Source organism: Conger conger, chromosome 14, assembly GCF_963514075.1.
Source record: "Conger conger chromosome 14, fConCon1.1, whole genome shotgun sequence".
NCBI classification, from domain to species: Eukaryota; Metazoa; Chordata; class Actinopteri; order Anguilliformes; family Congridae; genus Conger; species Conger conger.
In genome coordinates, this window is record NC_083773.1 from 38,984,179 (window position 1) to 39,004,333 (window position 20,155).

The 20,155-nt window shown below is 43.4% G+C and overlaps 1 protein-coding gene across 2 annotated transcripts; it reads left to right on the plus strand.

Moving 5' to 3' along the window:
- Positions 1-6,433: 6,433 nt before the first annotated feature.
- rbck1 (RanBP-type and C3HC4-type zinc finger containing 1) lies at positions 6,434-20,067 on the plus strand. Of its 2 annotated transcripts, none has more exons than XM_061220791.1 (13): positions 6,434-6,592; positions 7,186-7,243; positions 9,758-9,902; positions 9,998-10,094; positions 10,411-10,609; positions 13,082-13,257; positions 14,007-14,177; positions 14,607-14,767; positions 16,315-16,426; positions 17,208-17,387; positions 17,576-17,674; positions 18,253-18,396; positions 18,681-20,067. In XM_061220791.1, the coding sequence occupies exons 2-13, from the start codon at positions 7,201-7,203 to the stop codon at positions 18,756-18,758; spliced, it is 1,605 nt and encodes a 534-aa protein (XP_061076775.1). In that variant the 5' UTR covers positions 6,434-6,592; positions 7,186-7,200; the 3' UTR covers positions 18,759-20,067. The 2 variants fall into 2 exon arrangements, with proteins under 2 accessions (XP_061076775.1, XP_061076777.1); XM_061220793.1 differs by having other exon boundaries at positions 13,082-13,233; positions 14,001-14,177.
- Positions 20,068-20,155: the final 88 nt, after the last annotated feature.

The window sequence follows — 20,155 nt, forward strand, 5'->3', positions numbered from 1 at the left end:
GTGATCAGTATTCCTTGGATTACATTACATTACATTATTGGCATTTGGCAGACGCTCTTATCCAGAGCGACGTACAACAAAGTGCAAACCCATAACCAGGGATAAGTTCGCTGAAAGACCCTAGAGGGAAGTACAATTTCAACTGCTACCTGTACAACAAAGATAAGGACGAGGGCCTTTTTTATTTATTTATTATTTTGTTTTTTTTGAGAACAAAGAAACAAAGAAACAGAGCAAAAGTGACCAAAGTTAACTATCCAAACACTGCTTACCTAGCCAACTAAAAATACCGATACACAAAGCAAGTCACAGAGACAACAATTAAGGTTCACAGGGAGGTAGGGAGGGATGGGGAGAGGTGCTGCTTGAAGAGGTGTGTCTTCAGCTTGCGCTTGAAGGTGGGGAGAGATTCTACAGTTCTGACCTCAACGGGGAGTTCGTTCCACCACCGTGGAGCCAGAACAGACAGTAGTTGTGAGCGTGATGTGGAGGTTCGGAGAGGGGGAGGTGCCAAGCGGCCTGTGGAGGCTGAACGAAGAGGTCTGGCAGGGGTGTAGGGTCTGATGATTTTTTGTAGATAAGCTGGGGAAGACCCTTTAACTGCTTGGAAGGCTAGCACCAATGTTTTGAATTTGATGCGAGCCATGACAGGCAGCCAGTGGAGGGAAGTAAGCAGGGGGGTGACGTGTGAGTATTTGGGAAGGTTGAAGACCAGACGAGCTGCTGCATTCTGGATGAGTTGGAGGGGTCTGATGGCAGACGCTGGGAACCATCGCTTGGACCAGGAGCTGGGTCGAGTAGGGGGTGAGAAAGGGGCGGATTCTCCGTATGTTGTATAGGAAGAACCTGCATGACCGGGTCACCGCCACAATGTTCTCGGAGAGGGACAGTCTGCTGTCCATCACCACGCCGAGGTTCCTTGCACTGGGTGACGGCGTGAGTGTGGTATCCCTGAGGGAAATGGAGAGATCCAGATGGGGAGAGGTTTTAGCAGGGATGAATATCATTTCAGTCTTGCCTGGGTTGAGCTTTAGATGGTGGTTGTCCATCCAGCTCTGGATGTCCCTCAGGCAAGCAGAGATACGGGCTGAAACCTGCGTATCAGACGGCGGGAACGAGACAAAGAGTTGGGTATCGTCCGCGTAGCAGTGGTAGGATAGCCGATGTGCAGTGATCACAGGGCCAAGGGAGCGAGTGTAAAGAGAAAAAAGAAGCGGGCCTAGGACTGAGCCCTGGGGAACTCCTGTGGCGAGGGGCCGAGGTGTCAATACCGAACCAGCCCAGGCAACCTGGAAGGAGCGACCAGAGAGGTAGGACTCAATCCAGTCCAGGGCTGTGCCACAGATGCCCGTTGCTGACAGGGCAGACAGGAGGATGGAGTGATCCACAGTGTCGAAGGCAGCAGGGGGGTCTAGAAGAATGAGGAGGAGAGGGAGGCTGCTCGTGCGGCATGGAGTGACTCACTGACGGAGAGGAGCGCAGTCTCTGTCGAGTGGCCCGATCTGAAGCCAGACTGATGGGGGTCTAGCAGGTTGTTGTTAGAAAAGAAAGAAGAAAGTTGAGTAGAAGCGGCTCGTTCTATAGTTTTAGAAAGGAGAGGAAGAAGAGATACCGGGCGGTAGTTCTGGATGATGGAGGGATGACACTCCGACACGCCTATTTAAATGGCCTACAATTGCTCACAAGCAATATGAAATCAAAGCTAATCTACTGATAAATTCCACAGTTATTTAAACTATTTAAGACAAATGTTGCTCAAGCCCTAACCCTTGCTGTTCAAATGAGCAATTTAAAAATCAACGTTACCGCGTCTAGAGGAAAGTCCGCAGCGATACTAAACACCTGGTCAGAATGATGCACTTACTGGATTGGAGAGTGATTAATAATAAATAATAATAATACATTTTATTTGAAGTTGCGCCTTTCTAGACACTCAAGGTCACCTTACATTGTACAAAATACAAAATAAACATGGTAAAAACATGATACTAAATATCTAATTTAAAATCATCAACAAAAAGGAAAACGTGATACAATATATCCAATTAAAAATAATTTACAATGAACATACAATTCATATCAAACAAACAGACAGCAGAAAGAGATAGACACAAGAACATGTAAAGGGAAGGAAACAGTCAGGGGTATGCAAGAGTAAACAGATGAGTTTTGAAAGATGACAGTGATGGCGGATGTGTATGGGTAGAGAGTTCCAGAGCCTGGGTGCTGTAGAGCTAATGCTGGAGCACCCATAATAGAGAGTTGGGTGGTGGGGATAGACAGGAGGCCAGCTGAGGAGGAGCGGAGAGTGCGAGTTGGGGTGTAGTCGTGAAGAAGGTCAGAGAGATAGGGGGGTGCAAGGGTGTTCAAAGCCTTGTATGTGAATAGAAGGATCTTGAAATCAATGCACTGTTGAACTGGTAACCAGTGTAGCTGAGTGAGGATGGGTGTGATGTGGTCATGAGATTTTTTGTGGGTGAGGATTCGGGCAGCAGAATTTTGTATAATTTGAAGTTTGATGGGGAGTCCTGAGAGGATGCTGTTGCAGTAATCCAGCTGGGAGGTGACAAAGGCATGGATTAGAGTTTCAGCACTGGTGTGGGAGAGTGAGGGGCGGAGTCGGGAGATATTGCGTAGGTGAAAAAAGGCAGTCCTTGAGATGTTTTTTATGTGGGGACCAAAGGATAAAGTATTGTCCAGGATGATGCCAAGGCTTTTGACTTGTGTTGACAGGGGGACAGGGAAACCATCAATGGTTGTCAGGAAGCTGGGTGTTTTGGACAATGTGGATTTTGAACCAATGAGCATGATTTCAGTTTTATTGCCGTTGAGTTGAAGGAGGTTTGTAGTCATCCATGTTTTTAATGTCATGAAGACAGCTGAGGAGGGACGGGGGGGCAAGGGGACAGAGTTGAGATATAGTTGCGTACCGTCTGCATAACAGTGGAAGTTGATGTGATGATAACGCATGATACGGCCAAGGGGGAGGAGGTAAATGATGAACAATAATGGACCAAGCACTGACCCCTGAGGGACACCATGGGTAACTGCAGCTGACCTCAAGGAGGTTATTTGAATCCAGGTGAGTTTGAAGTTGGGCTGCCACAACACGTTCAAGTACTTTTGACACAAATGGGAGGTTGGAAATGGGATGGAAATTGTTTAGATTGTTAAAATCTAAACCAGATTTTTTGGGTATTGGTGTAATGGCAGCCAATTTTAGTGAGGGAGGAACAGAGCCAGAAACCAGGGATTTTATAGTTTATAATCTGGGTGAGCAGTGGGGAGAAGGCAGGGAGTGCAGCTTTAACCAGAGTGGTAGGCAGAGGGTCCAACTGGCAGGTGGAGGACTTGGCTGTGGTAATCATTTTGGTTATAGTCTCCTCAGTGACTGGAGTGAAGGTGGAGAGGCAGCTTTGATATGGGGGGTCCATGGGGGTGGACATCCAGGAGGGCAGGGCAGTGGGTGGGGGTGACAGGCACAGCTGTTTATGGATGTTATCAATTTTAGTTTGAAAGAAGCTCAGGAATTTATTGCACAAGTCAGTGGAGGTGTTGTCAGGGGAGTTATCAAGTGGTTGAAGGAGGTGTTTCACTGTAGAGAAGAGGGTTTTGGAATTGGCTCTCTCACTGTTGATGATATTGGAGTAGTAGGAGCTTTTGGCCACTGTGAGGGCATTTCTGTAGAAGTTAATATGGTCAGAGTAGGCGTGGGAGTGGACGGTTAAACCAGTTCTCTTGGATAGTCTCTCTAGATGGCGCCCTACAGTTTTTAGAAGGCAGAGTTGAGGGGTAAACCGGGGCACAGAGTGGTTAAAAGAGACAGCACGTGCCTTAAGAGGGGCTAAAGTGTCCAGTGAGGAGGAGAGACAGGCATTGTAATCGGTGACCAGTTTGTCGGTAGATGAGAGTGGGTCAGGGGTGGGGTGCAAGATGATCAGGTGTAATATTTCGAAATGTGATGGTGCGTTGAGGTTTTTTCCTATATAGCTGAGCAGGCACCTCAAACATGACAGCTTTATATGACAGGCCACTTTGCATCCAACAAAATGGATGATTCCTCAAAATACAAAAATACACTGAAAATTGGTCAATGCCTCGCCCTGTTTTGCCTCCAGTTTAATCTACTCAATAAATCTCACTCGAATGGAAACCCCCTAAACAGTCATTCCTTACACAGCAGAAAGTCATCAAGCAAAAGGCAAAAATAGTTCACAACAACTAGCCTACTTTGTTATGGCATAACAATTAACATGATCCAAATAGGAGGAGTATTAACAAGTATTAATGAGATCTTGAGTGTGTAGGGCATTTAACATAAGTGTGCCTCTCTGCAGACCCCCAAAAGGAAACACAGGGTCAGCAAGGTTTGATGAAAAGACAGTGCTCGTCAATACAGGACTATTGCTCCCATCATTGTGCTGCCTCTGCGCAATTCTGCCACCTCAGTGGAATGCTCCTAGAACTGTTGAGTTGAAATAGCACTGTATAAACCATGGATTTTCCACATACAGTGTTTGGCATCTTTAGATAGCTAAAGTTGTGGGAAATAGTTTGGTGTCATTGGTGGTGTAGTACACTGGTTGCTGAATAATGATCTTGAAACAGCATTTAGAAATAAACCATAGGTAATGCAAGTTACCTGTGAGTCAGCATCCAGCTGTGTTACAAAGGTTAACCAGGTTTGTTATGCATACAGAGATAACATCAGCAGGAGCGACTGTATAGAGCCACACTATTTGCAGTTCCTTTTGTTGAACTGTTAGAACAGAGGAGCAGTTGAACTTATCCTTTGGAGTCAGATAAATGAGAACAAAATTAAATAAACCCTGTTCCAGTAGCATTGGTCAGACTACACATATTTCCTTCACCTCTCAGATACTTCTGCCTTTTGGTGTAGCCTGTTTCCTCCCTGCAAACTGACCCAACCTGCCACAGTCTTCCTTAACCTTGTCAATTACAGGAAAATACTCTATGCTGTTATCCTGGCCAGAGGTGGATGCATGAAGTACAAAACCAATCATTATGGAGCCTTGGTTTTGGATAAATACTTTTCTTAAATTAATGTTTCCATTGAATTATCCCCAATGCCCCAGTGCAGTGATGGGGACACTGTGGTATAGGAGATGCTATCTTTTGGGTGAAATGTTAAACCGAGGTCCTGACTCACTGTGGTAATTGCCGATCCCTCTCCACCTTAGCTGGTGTGTGGTGAGCATTCTGGTGCAAAATGGCAGCTGTGCATCACCCAAGTGGGTGGTGGTTGAGGGGAGTTTCCCCCTCATCAGTGCGTTGAGTGTCTAGAAAAGCTCTATATAATTGCAATGATCTATTTAGGTATAAGCTGGCCAAGCTGGTCATAAAGTTGGTCTAGCTGGGTATGAGCTGGCACCTGCTGTATCAAAACATAGCTTGAGTTGGTCAGGTATCAATTCTCTCCTCTACAGAAAAAAAAATAAAAAAAATAATAATAATAATAATAATTATTCTTATTATTATTATATTATTTTTTAACTAAAAAATAAGGTCTCATCTCAGAAACTACACATAGGCTGTAAGTATACTATTATTTGGGGTACAAAAGGCGGCTTTAGTCAACGAGTAAAAAGTAAGATGACAGATACGTCATCATAGAACGCCGCCATTTAAGCACAGTGTACTTTAAAATCCGTGGATAATGTATATATTCCAGGGTGGCCATGCCTGACACTTCATAGGAGGCTGTTTCGGGCAGGGCTCTTGCTTGACTGGTTTTTCTTGTTTTCAAAACAAGTTTGATCATTGCATACCACTATAAATTCGTCCGATTTAAACTGGCTGTTCCTATCCACCTGGTTTCACCTGTCTCTTTCCTTGTCATCTTGGCTTCATGCCAAACATTACATAACGACACCACATTATAGAAAGTGAAGTTGTTTTGCTGTTCCTATAAACTACAGGGTCGTGTTGTATTGTATTGCGAACCTGGGTTCGCTGTTCCTATAAACTACAGGGTCGTGTTGTATTGCGATTGCGAACCTGGGTCGTGGAGTTTGTAAAAAAAAAAAGAAAAAAGAAAAAAGAAAAATAACGTTTGCTGTCTCATGGCAGGGGCCAGGCGACATACTGTATTCTTCAAGATGTGTTAGCGTCTTATCTGCGAAGGCTACGCCCTGTTATAATATTACCATCGTTATAATGTTCGATTAACACTAGCTCTGTTAAAACGCAGCGATGCATAGTCTACACAACTACATAAGCTGCATAAGTATTTAAATAACTTGAGACTTGCGGAATTTGCTCACTCCTTCGGCTACTTTGAAATTCGATATGATTAAAAAAATAGCCACTGAGGGGAGCTACTGATTTCGCACCAGCACTATTTGCTGGAGCATCATTTTTCGAGAACAAACTCCATGTCAGTTCTTCTATAAAACACTGACTTCCTGGAGTTCAATTTTGTTTCACTTTTCTTTCAAGGAGGCTATACGTTTGTCCAGAGGTTTTGAGGAGTAACTTAATTTATGAACTAAAAACAAACTTTTACAACATAGGTTTGAAAGCAAGTAAAAACGAGTTTGAAATTGGACTTGTTCAGCTAATATTTTCGAAGGTAAGCCTATAGAAGCAGGACTCATGTTGAAATGTTGTTTCTTTACGAAATATCTTGCTGTGCAACAGAAATCAACGCTTAGGTTTAACGTGTTTCATCTCTGAAAACACTTCTTATGTGGAATACACATTTGTCGGTGAAGCATAATTGTACCCATTCATAGTTGCTGCTGTACACATTCTTTTTCTTCTTCTTTATTTACGTTTTTTAGATTAAAGTTTTAGCCTAGCCTATTGTTTGTTGGTTTTGTTGTAAAAAAAAAAATCACCGCATGTTATGCATCGTGTCCATAACATGCTACGAAGAAGTGACCAACTTTGTCTTAAGCGTGAAGGGTAAACTCATTATGGTTACTATTTGGATTTCATATTGGCGAACTTACTTCCTGCGGTCGGCTTCGTTTTGCAGAATATGAAAGCCTACTCTGAAGAAATGGAAACTCCCAGTTGCTGTCAAAAGACGTTAATATTTGAACTCTCCATGAGTCTAAAATTCATTAATGGTACATTCAAGTTGTCACGAAACATGCAGTTAGAAATATAGGCTATAGTATGTAATTATTAATATTGACTCACATTTGTTTCGTGTTACAGTATCCACTGTAGAAAATGGCAGCGTACCAAGGGCCCAGAGTAAACAAATTGAAAGAAGGTAAGTAGGAAACAGACGACGTTGTATGTCTACGACTAAACAAGACATATCGTACAGAAATGCTATGTGATAGAATGTGTTGTAGTAAAAATGTGATTCACTTTTTATATTAATTCCTTACTCGGTAGATCTTAGCATTTATCCTGTAACTGACAATTCAACGCAAGTGTTGCATAAGTAGACTTTTTCTTCAAGGAAAAATAACTGTGCATAAAATTGTGTCAGAGGCCAAATGTAGATTGAATGGATTTGTATAGGTACTTTTAATTTTCTTTTTGTATTTCTGATTTGGCCTATAGACCTCATTCAAACTAATTGTAGAGCTTTGGGCGTTTTCCACCCTCCCTGTACCTGGGAGTCAGGTGTGAAGACAATCTGGTCAATTGGTAGAACTAGTTGTTGAGCTAATTACTTGGGTGAAAAGAAAACCAGGGCCAGATTTGGATTCAAGGTCCAGATTTGATTTTGGCTGGTGTAAGATATGGACAGTCTTACTAATTGCCATGGAGGGCTGTGAATGCAGGTTTTCATTTCAACCGATGAATGCGAACCATGCTGTCCTTAATGGATTACAATTACTAATTCAGCCATATGCATTTAACTGCATGAAAGCACAGAATATAACAACAGTTATATTATTTAGACTAGTCGTTCCCAAACTCAGTCCAGGGTCTGTGTATGTTGGGTTTCATTCCAACCACAGTTGCAATCCCAGATGGTTAAATTTTCTTGATTATGTGCTTTTGAGGGATTATTTACCCTCACAAACCAGGTCATGTCAGGAATAGATATGCATGCCGTGAAGAATACAATTACCTTGTTCGTATTGTGCTAGTAATTATATAAAAAGGCAACTTCTTTTTAACTGATCAAATGAAAGACTGGTGAATAAATAGGCTCCTAATTGAAATGGTGGACACCTGGGCACTAAAACTAACCACCTGGCAGATAATACAGAATTAAAAAACATAGAAAATGATAATGAGCCAAATCTGTATTGTGTTGATACGTTTATGGGAAGTACTATGACAGAAATTAAACACTTGTTCAGCAACTTAATTAGGAGCCGATTGATTAACCTCAGTCTATCATTAGATCAAATTTGTTTTACCTCTTCTGATGTAATTGTTTGTAATATAGTAAAATAAGCACACGCTTACGACTACTGTCTGTTCTGGCTCCATGGTGGTGGAACAAACTCCCCGTTGAGGTCAGAACTGTAGAATCTCTCCCCACCTTCAAGCGCAAACTGAAGACGCACCTCTTCAAGCAGCACCTCTCCCTGTCCCTCCCTGTGAACCTTAATTGTTGTCTTTGTGATTTAATTTGTGTATCGGTATTTTTAGTTGGCTAGGTAAGCAGTGTTTGGATAGTTAAGTTTGGTCACTTTTGCTTTGTTGTTTGTTTATTTGTACGTAAAATAAAAAAGAAAAAGAAAAATTAAAAAAGGCCCTGGTTCTTATCTTTGTTGTACAGGTAGCAGTTGAAATTATACTTCCCTCTAGGGTCTTTCAGCGCACTTATACCTGGTTATGGGTATGCACTTTGTTGTACGTCGCTCTGGATAAGAGCGTCTGCCAAATGCCATTAATGTAATGTAATGTAATATGGGAGTTTTATTCTTCATGGTATGCATAGCTATTTAAACAGTCCATCCAAACACGAAAAGCACGTTAAGAAAAATGAACAGCTTGTTAAAGTTTTGGGATTGCAATTGTGGTTGGAGGGAAAACCAACATACACAGGGCAGCCCCAGAACTGAGCTTGGGAACCACTGATTTAGACACAAATAGCACATTTCACTTTATGTATATTATGTGAAAACCTACAGCCATAATTCGCCAAATATTTGAAGTAATTATATAATCAAGATCTGAGGCGGGAATAAAAACTAGCATGCACTGCATGGCACTGAGTTTGAGACCACTGCTTTAAAGAAGTTGTCCTCACTCCTGGTCTTGGAGAGCCGCAGGGTAAGCTGGCTTTTGTTCTTGCCTTATTACCAGCAAACAATTCAGACCTAAGAAACCAGGTAAGGTGAGTTAACTGTAATTATTTGTTTTAATTGATCAATTAAGTGCTGAGAACAACAAAAATCAGCACACCCTGTGGCTCCCGAGGAGCAGGAGTGAGGACCACTGTTGTGAAGTGTAATTGTTACACACCCCCACCATTACTCCAACTCTCATGCTCAGAGTGGTCATGTTACTGTCATCCTGTCACTGATAGGTGCCAGTATTCAAGTAGTGTTTTGCTGGCACCCAGTATGAAGTGGAACAGCCTTCATCAAATCTGGCCCCCAAATTCAGATCTGGCCCTGGTTTTCTTTTCACCCAGGTAATTAGCTGAACAATTAGTTCTACTGATCGGCCAGACTGTCTTCACACCTGACTCCCAGGTAAAGGGAGGGTGGAATACCAGCAGTCTTCGGACCTCGAGGACCTTGATTGCTGATCCCTGAAGTAGAACGTTGCCCGGTTGTCTGCTTACAATCTTTTTTTCCCCCTCCGTCAGCGGAAGATTTGGTGCAGACCCTGAGCGAGGTTCTCACCTACGGGGACCAGCAGAAGGCCGGACAGGTTGCCGAAAAGCTTGCTGCCCTCCGCGTCCCCGTTTCCGTAACGATACACCAGGAGGCCTATGGAAAGGACATTATACAGTATGTGGATCAGCTTGAAAGCTGTCGTCATTCATGCCTTTAAGATTTACTGGTGAGGTTTTGGTGAACTGTCGCTAACCTATCCTGCCTTGCAGACTGAAGGTGGGGGTAGAGGACTCCCTGTCAGTCACTCCTACTATGATCACCATGCCCGTAAGGCCTGGGATGACCATCGCAGATCTGAAGAACAAGGTAGAGATGATTTTCCATTGGAATTTTGTTAATCCATCAACATTAGTGAGCTACATTTATTTATCCAGTGGAGCATTGGGGGGTAGCACTGTTTCGAGCCCCGCCCGGGCCTTTCTGTGTGGGGTTTGCATGTTCTCCCCATGTCTGTGTGGGTTTCCTTCGGGTACTCCGGTTTCCTCACACAGCCCAAAGACCTCTTGGGGACTACAGATGAAAATGAGCTCATGAGCTAACTGGCGCATTTGCATTGATGTGGAAATGGAAAATGTTGATTTAATTGTTGAAAAATGAGTCGCTGACTCCTTCTCACCCGCAGGTGAACACCAATTACAATTTCCACCCGCGTCTGCAGACCTGGGTGATTGGGAAACGTCTGGCCCGGGACACAGAAACGCTGCACATGCACGGAGTCACACACGATGGGGACCAGGCCTATGTCTACATCCTGTCGCCGTCGGCAGTGGACCTGACCCGCGAGCAGTACAATCAGGACGAGGAGGACCGCCGACTGGATGGTAAGCAGCACCAACGCTCACCCTGCTGAAAAAAGAAAACGCTCAAGCTAGGTTTTCAAAAAGCTGGTAGCTCGCATAGCTGGATTTTACAGCAACTTACTGTAGGGCAACCAGCAACCCCCCAAATACAACAAAAAGTGGATGTATTTCAGAGGTGAAGGAAACATGTGTAGCCTGACCAATGCTACTGGAACAGGGTTCATTTAATTTTGTTCTCGTTTATCTGACTCCAAAATATAAGTTCAACTGGTTTTCTGTTCTAACAATTCAACAAAAGGAACTGCAAATGTCCGCCAATAGTGTTGCTCTATACGATCGCTAGCTATCTATGTCGATGTGGACGTGCCTGTGGCCTGTATAGCCTGCAATGATACACTTATGTATCTTGTGACGGCACTGTTGTATAGGCGAGTGACTACGGGGTGCAGGTATCCTAGGTTGTCTATGTCTGCTAGGACTCCAAACTGCTAAGTGTATAGTGGTGCGAGTCAAGAGGATGCAGGTTCAAATTAATACAATTTATGAAACAATGTGCATTGTAGAAATAGAATGACAATGTGTTCCAATAATTACAAGGTGTAATATGAATGGCTATACGCAAATGGTGCGCAGGAGGTCGTAATAGCGAGTCTTCCACAGTTCCTTCTTACCCAGGGTTTACTGGAAAACAACAAATAATCAAATGGAGTCACAAGATGGCGGTAACAACAATGGTCTTGCTGATGTTATCTCTGTATGTCTAACAAACCTGGCTAACCTTTATAGCACAGCTGGATGCTGACTCACAGGTAACTTGCATTACCTATGGTTTATTTCTAAATGCTGTTTCAAGATCATTATTCAGCAACTAGTGTACTACACCACCAATGACACCAAATTATTTCCCACAACTTTAGATATCTAAAGATGGCAAACACTGTATGTGGAAAATCCATGGTTTATACAGTGCTATTTCAACTCAACAGTTCTGGGAGTATTCCACTGAGGTGGCAGAATTGCGCAGAGGCAGCACAATGATGGGAGCGATAGTCCAGTATTGACGAGCACCGTCTTTTCATCAAACCTTGCTGACCCTGTGTTTCCTTTTGGGGGTCTGCAGAGAGGCACACTTATGTTAAATGCCCTACACACTCAAGGTCTCATTAATACTTGTTTGGAAGCAAAACCAGGTGTGTTGGTATCGCTGCGGGCCATTCCACTAGACGCGGTAAAGTAGATTTTTAAATTGCTGTTTTGAACAGTTGAGGTTAGAGACTGAGCTAGTTTGTTTTATTGGTGTGTCTTAATCACTGAAACTGGTTTGCTACCTGTTAGTGATTGATCAATTGTTTGGGTAGCACTGGAATTTGTCAGTAAATTAGTTGTGATTTGGTATTCCTTTCACGCAATCTTAGCCAATTGAAATGGGTGTGCTCAGAGCGACCATCCCTGTTTATGTAATATTTTCACCCCATCCCAGTCTGCACTCACCCTCACAGAAGTCGCCTGTGACATGGGCCTCCAAAATAGTAGATTAAACTGGCAAAAACCAGGTCGAGGCATTGACCATTCTTCTGTGTATTTTTGTATTGAGGAATCATCCATTTTGTTGGATGCAAAGTAACCTGATCACTCTCCCATCCAAGGAATACTGTATAAAATGGCTGTATTTCCACTAGCCTGGACTGCCGTACAGAGTTTCACTGAGGTTTGATGACTTTTATAAAGGTCTAATGCAGCTTACCCTGATGGAACAGGGCCAAAGTTCTGCGCCAAAAAATTTGACTAGACAACTAGAAATGAGAAACGCAATGGCAATGTCTTTTTCAAAATATAATGACATGGTTACTGATGAACATCCACAGACCTTGTTGTGCATGGATTATTACAATATATGAAACTTTGAAGCCTAATGATGCATTTTTCATCAAAATTGCTCACTTTAATCTCTGTCTCTTCTTTCTGAATATAGGACCAATTTAGTTTTTTGTTATGCAGGCTTGAGACTGTCAAATGCGTTGAAAAAGAAAATAAGTTTTATTTGACCCTTTCAGCTCTCTGAGCATATTAGTGACCAGTACTTTGCTGATACTTCTATATATTATAAAGTAATGATGTGTCCTATTGACACCACACTATAATCAGGTTACTCCATACAGCCTATTCTTGAAATGCTGGATGATATTCCTGAACTGATACCTTTTGATTGTGGAGATGTACTCAAGTGAGCTTATTTTTATTAAGTGAAAAATATTTATTTCTCATATAATGGGGCTCACCAACTAAACCATATCATATCTAGGTCGAGACTAGACTGTCTCTTGTGACAAAAATGAGGGGTCACATGAGGGGTTATCGATTCGATAAACCTGTTTAATCTGTAAAAAAACTGAGAACAGCAAAAAGTGTCAATCACCCTAGGCCTCAAAAGGTTCATTATAATTCATATAATATGTAAAAATGCGTAATCACTGTGTTGTACTACCCTTCCAGGTATCATTGAGACCATGGAGGCCAGACACACAGAGAGGACGATGTTACCACCAGGCAGGGGCAGGGAGCCAGCCATTCCCAGACATAAAACCACCCAACCACCCAGGGTTGTCCAACCACCCAGGGTTGTCCAACCACCCAGGGTTGTCCAACCACCCAGGGTTGTCCAACCACAGGTAGTCAGCAACATTACATTACATTACAGTACAAGGTATTTATCTGATGCTCTTATCCAGAGTGACGTTCAACGAAGTGCAGTTCGAACACGGGGACAAGTATGAAGAGGACAGTATGGTTCCGAGTCCTGGCGTACAATATCTAATACAATGCAACAATATCTATATCTAGATATAAGTTCCATTATAATCTATGGCATAAGCAACACTACTGTAACCCCCTACAGAAAGGCAAGAGCTAGATTCAATCAGACACACTTGTGTAAGGTCATATGCAACTCAATTAAAACCTTACATATTAATACAGTGCCTTGTCTCAACGGAGTCAGCTTTGCTTGGTGTATTGGATACGATAATTAGGCAGGCGCTGTATGGCTAGAAAGTGCTTGTGGCACCAGAATCCAGAAACGCGGGCTAGTCAGAATGAACCAACCAAGCAACCCGGTACGGATGTCGTCTTCAGGAATTGGAAGTGCCGTGCATGGTTGTGCACCGTTCAGAATTGAATTGTGAATGCCACTTTAATTCCAGTTCTTCAATAGGACATTACATTGAAACATGATGCAGTCTTTACAGGAAGTAGAATAAAAGTTATTTGGAGGTGGCGCTGTTACCTGAACCCCTAACAATCCTGGAAATGTCCATGTCATTATTCCGTACCCTGTGTGTATATCGTTTATGCCCTTCATTGTCACTTTGTTTGGTATGCGGACGTGAATAAAAGTATTAAAATGCGTGTTCTCCCACAGGGCTGGGTGTGTCCTGGGTGCACGTTCTTGAACAGGCCCACGCGGCCGGGCTGCGAGATGTGCAGCACGGAGAGGCCCAAGGACTACCAAGTCCCGGAGCGCTACGAGCCCGACCCCGAGGAGGCCCGCCGCATGCAGCAGGAGGAGGTTTCCCTCCTGCAGTACGAGCAGGTAGCGCTCTGGCCTCCGCAGCCACCGTACACTGTATCAGTATCAGTATTACACTACACTACACTACATTCCACTACACTACACTACACTACACTACACTACACTACACTACACTCATGGCATTATGTTAATGGCATTTGGCAGATGCTCTTATCCAGAGCGATGTACAGTTGATTAGACTAAGCAGGAGACAATCCAACCCTGGAGCAATAAGGGTGTTGCTCAAGGGCCCAATGGCTGTGCGGATCTTATTGTGGCTACACTGGGGATCGAACTGACCTTGCCTGTCCCAGTCATTTACCTTAACCACTACGCTACAGGCCGCCCGTGTATCAGTGTATGCATCAGTATCAATATCAGTGAAACGTGACATAAGGCCGAGGCGTTTCCCCCGCTGACCATCTGTGTGCTGTTGTGGAACGGTGAAAGGCCTTGCAGGACGAGAGGGAGAGGAATTTCCAGAACCTGCTGGAGGTGGACGAGCACGGCCTGGTGCCCAACGACGACGAGCTGGACTGCCCCATATGCTTCACCACCATCGAACCAGGAGAGGGCGCCGTGCTCAGAGAGTGCCTGCACACCTTCTGCAAGTACGTCCCGTTTTTCTGTACCTATGGTTTCCTGTCAGACATTACATTACATTACATTATGAGGAATTTAGCAGGCGCTCTTATCCAGAGCCACGCACAACCAAGAGGACCCGAGAGGACTGTAGGGTTCCGAGGCCTAGCGTGACCATACAAATACAATCGGAACCTTTGAACTAGCTTCAACTTACGAACTAGCATACCACGTTTGGCAGCTAGAATACCCCAAGAACAATAATACAATATCTAATACAATACATGCTCTATATATATTCATACATACTCTATAAAGACTGGAAAATAAGGTGCACTATGCAATTTGTTTATAATATAATTAAGCTATATAATTAAGCCTATGAAGGTGCTGGCCGAAACCGTAATGCTCCTAATTAGCCGTAATTTCCTAACCTACAGTGTGTGCTGTGGGCTAATGGGGAAAAACAAAAAGGGCACGGGACACATCCACCATTTCCACAGGTGACTCACCTATGTTGGAAGGCGCCCCCCCCCCCTTTTTTTTTCCTGCCAGGGCCAGCCCAACCGTCCTGCCTTCTGCAGTGGCGGGCTCTCCTCCAGCATTCGCAGGAAATTCAAATTATGAATGGAAAGAAAAAAACGAGAGCGAACCATGCAAAACAACATCCTCAGGCGCAGATGAGAACCGTGGGATCCTAAGTGCGGAAAACCTGCCGCATGTCTCTCCCGACATGCGGCAACATCAAACTATTTCCCCTAGAGCAGTCTCAACCGGTCTTCACCCAAACCCAATCTCTTTCGCATTTCTACTCTCTCCCCACATGACTTAGGAGGCCAACTTATCTGTGGAACAGAGGTGTGTGCCGCTGCCTGACATCACAGCAGCATGTGCCAAATCCAAACAAAATGAAGGCAAAAACTAAGAAAACAAGCACTGTAGCTTGAAATTTGCGGTATGGGGGACATTTCAGATGGAAATCAGGACCTGTCAGTCTGGAGAGTTGTTGTTCCTCAGTTGGGCATCACTCACATGTGTAGTCAGGCTCTGGCTTCTTTGAAACATTGCAGCTCGGCAACTGTTACAAAAAAAAAAAAAAAAACCTCAACTGTATAAAATAGGCTTTCAGTTAAGCTATACTTAGTGTTCAGCAAAAATGATTAAATGAAAGGTCCTAAATAAACGTACTATACATTTTACATTACATTTTAGTCATTTGGCAGAATAGTTAAAACTGAATCAAATCAATATTTTTTGTGAACACCCTTCGGCGTTAATACTGCATCACTTCTCTGAGATAGCCAACCCTGTCCTGCAGTTCTATAAGACAATCAGCAGGGAGATTGTTCCAAGCATGTTGGAGAACTTGCCACAGTTCCTCTGCAGACTTTGGTTGGGTCTTTGCTTCTGATCTCAGACAGCCTTGATCAAGTTTTTGTGTAAAAAGTAGTCAATTGCTTACAGTAATATTTAACTTTTTAAAATGAAATACAAAAATGTCTCAAATTAAATGTTTTGGAAAATGAATATTTGGAAATCTGAAATGTGTTGATGTCTGAATTGTATTTTAAAACAGAGACTGTCTGAAAGGAACGATAATGGCCTGCCAGGACGCAGAGGTCCCCTGCCCTTTTGCGGACAATGAGTACACCTGTGAATGCAGGCTGCTGGACAGAGAAATACGCTCTGTAAGCACATCTTATCCTCTACACATAAACACACGTCACTACACATTACTGTAAGCACATCCTATCCTCTACACAAACACACATCACTACACATTACTGTAAGCACATCTCGTACTGTAAGCACATCCTATCCTCTACACAAACACACATCACTACACATTACTGTAAGCACATCTCGTACTGTAAGCACATCCTATCCTCTACACAAACACACATCACTACACATTACTGTAAGCACATCCTATCCTCTACACAAACACACATCACTACACATTACTGTAAGCACATCCTATCCTCTACACAAACACACATCACTACACATTACTGTAAGCACATCCTATCCTCTACACATAAACACACATCACTACACATTACTGTAAGCACATCCTATCCTCTACACATAAACACACATCACTACACATTACTGTAAGCACATCAGCCCTTATGCTCTACTGGGCTGAGACTATATCCTTTCCACGGGAGACGTAACCCCTTCATCTTTTCTTGGGCCACATTGGCTCAGGCAGCAGTCGTCTGGCAGTCGGAGGGTTGCCGGTTCGATCCCGCCCTGGGTGTGTGGAAGTGTCCCTGAGCAAGACACCTAACCCCCAAATGCTCCTGACGAGCTGGTCGGCGCCTTGCATGGCAGCCAATCGCCATTGGTGTGCGAGCGCGTGTATGAACGGCGAATGAGAAGCATCAAGTGTACAGCGCTTTGGATAAAGGCGCTATATGAATGCCCACCATTTACCATTTACCATTTTCTGGCGGGATCTGCCAGCTTCTCTCTCCGGAGGAGTATCAGAGGCACCTGGAGCTCAGGCTGAACATCGCAGAGACGCGGAGTGAGAACAGCTTCCACTGCAAGACGCCCAACTGCCAGGGCTGGTGCATATACGAGGACGAAGTCAACGAGTTTCCGTGCCAGCTCTGCGAGGAGACCAACTGCATCCCCTGCATGGTACCCACGCACACCCCTCCCTGTCTTGCCTCCGCTTCAAAGGGCCTGTGTTGGTATTCCAGGCTGCTAAGGGGACTGCCCCAGCTTACACTTACGTACTTGTAACTGTGTCGATGACTTTAAATGTAAATGTAATCCCCGCCTTCGAGATGTGGTCCAAGGAATAACAGAATTCCATTCCGTTTCAGGCTATTCACAACAATATGAACTGCAAGGAGTACCAGGACGACCTCCGTGTCAGAGCTGAAAACGACATTGCCGCTAAGCAGACCCAGGAAATGATCAAGGTAAGATTCAGTCTTCTGTCCTCAGGGATAAAGGCCATTTTTCACTGTTGTCTTCTGAAAGCTTAAAGGTTGAGGTAAATGCCTATATGCATACTTTGAATAAATGTCTGAAGGTAATGCAATGGTTGATTGGATAAATGTCTGAATGTAATGTAAAGTCTGATTGGATAAATGTCTGAATGTAATGTGATGGTTGAGTGGATGAATGTCTGAATGTAATATGAAGTCTGATTGGATAAATGTCTGAATGGAATGTGATGGGTGATTGGATGAACAGCAGAATGTAATATAAAGTCTGATTGGATAAATGTCTGAATGTAATGTGATGGTTGATTGGATGAATAGCAGAATGTAATGTGATGGGTGATTGGATAAATGTCTGAATGTAATGTGATGGTTGATTGGATAAATGTCTGAATGTAATGTGATGGTTGATTGGATAAATGTCTGAATGTAATGTGATGGTTGAGTGGATGAATGTCTGAATGTAATGTGATGGGTGATTGGATGAACAGCAGAATGTAATATAAAGTCTGATTGGATAAATGTCTGAATGTAATGTGATGGTTTCTGTGCAGGCCATGCTGGAAGGAGGTGAAGCCATGCTCTGCCCAAAGTGCAAGATCATCCTGCAGAAGAAGCACGGCTGTGACTGGATCTGCTGTGTGATGTGCAAGACGGAGATCTGCTGGGCCACCCGCCAGGCCCGCTGGGGCCCCATGGCAAGAACGCTTTTCTCTTAAACCCCTCGCCTGAACGTACCCAAAACCTTCCGTTTCTGTCCACGTCATAACGTTGAGAGGACGTTTTGTGTTCAGCAGAGACCCCTTGCCCTCTGTTCATCCTAGAGCCCTTACCTTGCAGTTTTTTCAAACATAATGCTACAGATATTAACCTATGTTGCTAAAGAGGGCTTACAAGTGATTTTACTTACCAGATTTACGGATCTGACCACTGACTCTCTCTCTCTCTCTCTCTCTCCCTCTCTCTCTCTCCCTCTCTCCAGGGCCAAGGAGACATCTCTGGAGGCTGCAGGTGCAGAGTGAACGGACCTTGTCACCCCGACTGCAAAAACTGCCACTAAGGGCACCCCTCTTCACCCCCACCGATCCTCTTCATGTTCACCCTTCACGTTTTCTCCACCCGATCTCCACCCGATCTCCACCCGATCTCCACCCGATCTCCACCCGATCTCCACCCGTTCTCCGGCTCCAGAGGTGGCCCGATTGCTCCTTTACTCTTATGTGGAAATATGGCGTTCTGAGGTCGGGGAAAGAGTTTGTACCATTCAACTTGCTTTGGTGAAGGTAGATTGCGTTGACACTCCAGTCATACGGGAAATGAAGGAAGTCTCCTTGCGTTTATAGAGCGTAGTACAATTTCCGATACAGGCCGATATCAAATTTATTTGATTCAAGGTTGCATTTCCAATTTTACACATAATCAAAATGGTGGCCAGGCATAGGGGGCTTGTCTGGGGGGAGAGAAGATATGGATTGTATTGACGAGAGATAACTTGAAAGTACTCAGGGACAGTTAAATGACTGGAAAATCTTTACTTCCATTTATTTTTGTCTGGTGAATATTAATAATGGGAACGTTGAACTCCTTTGGGCACTGGAGATGGATGCAACCTGCATCAGTCATGTTTTTCTCAGTGATTCTTGACAATTTCTGGTTTGTCAGCGTGCGCTTGTATAGCTTGATAATTATGAGGAAAGTTAAAGATTACAAGTCTAAACTATAACTGAATGAATGCATTTGAAATTGCCCCACATACTAGCCAGGTTCAGACAAATTAAGTGTTAAATGATTAAATGTTAAACCGCTTAAATTTGAAATCAGCAAAAATTGTATTTTATAATAAATAAAAACCTGTGGGGTAATATTAATAGCAACATATTTATTTAAACATAGGTGGCTAAAATTAATTACTAAGTCCGTTACGATAGGAGTAACCATCTCTGGGCTGTCTAATTTATTGGGTTATGGTTTTGGGGTCATTGATTATTTTGAAAATGTAGTTTATCTAGCCCTCAAAATAAACTCTTTATTCCTTTCCCAAGAATCTGTGCATTTAACCCAGTTTTAATATACTATACTGTAATGACTTGCAGACAGATTTGAATGATGCATTTTCCCTCCCACTGTTAACCATGGTTCTGACATTTGTCTGCAACATGTAACAAGCATTTGTCTGCTGTATGCTGAGCTTCCACAATCATATTAAAATTTAAATTGGGGCCGCGGTGGCGCAACAGGCTAAGACGCAGCGGACTTGCGGTTTTTAAATTTAAATGCATTCCAAGTTCCTTGTAAGGGAGTATAAATGTAAGGTAAAGTGCATAGATTCTGGTTGTAAAAAATAAAATTCTCCTGCCTCCGTTGAGTGATTTGCTGACTCACAGACTCCTTACTCCCATGTGAAGCAAGTGCTTTACAGCACAGAAGACTACTTTTCATAAGCACAATAGACTGGCT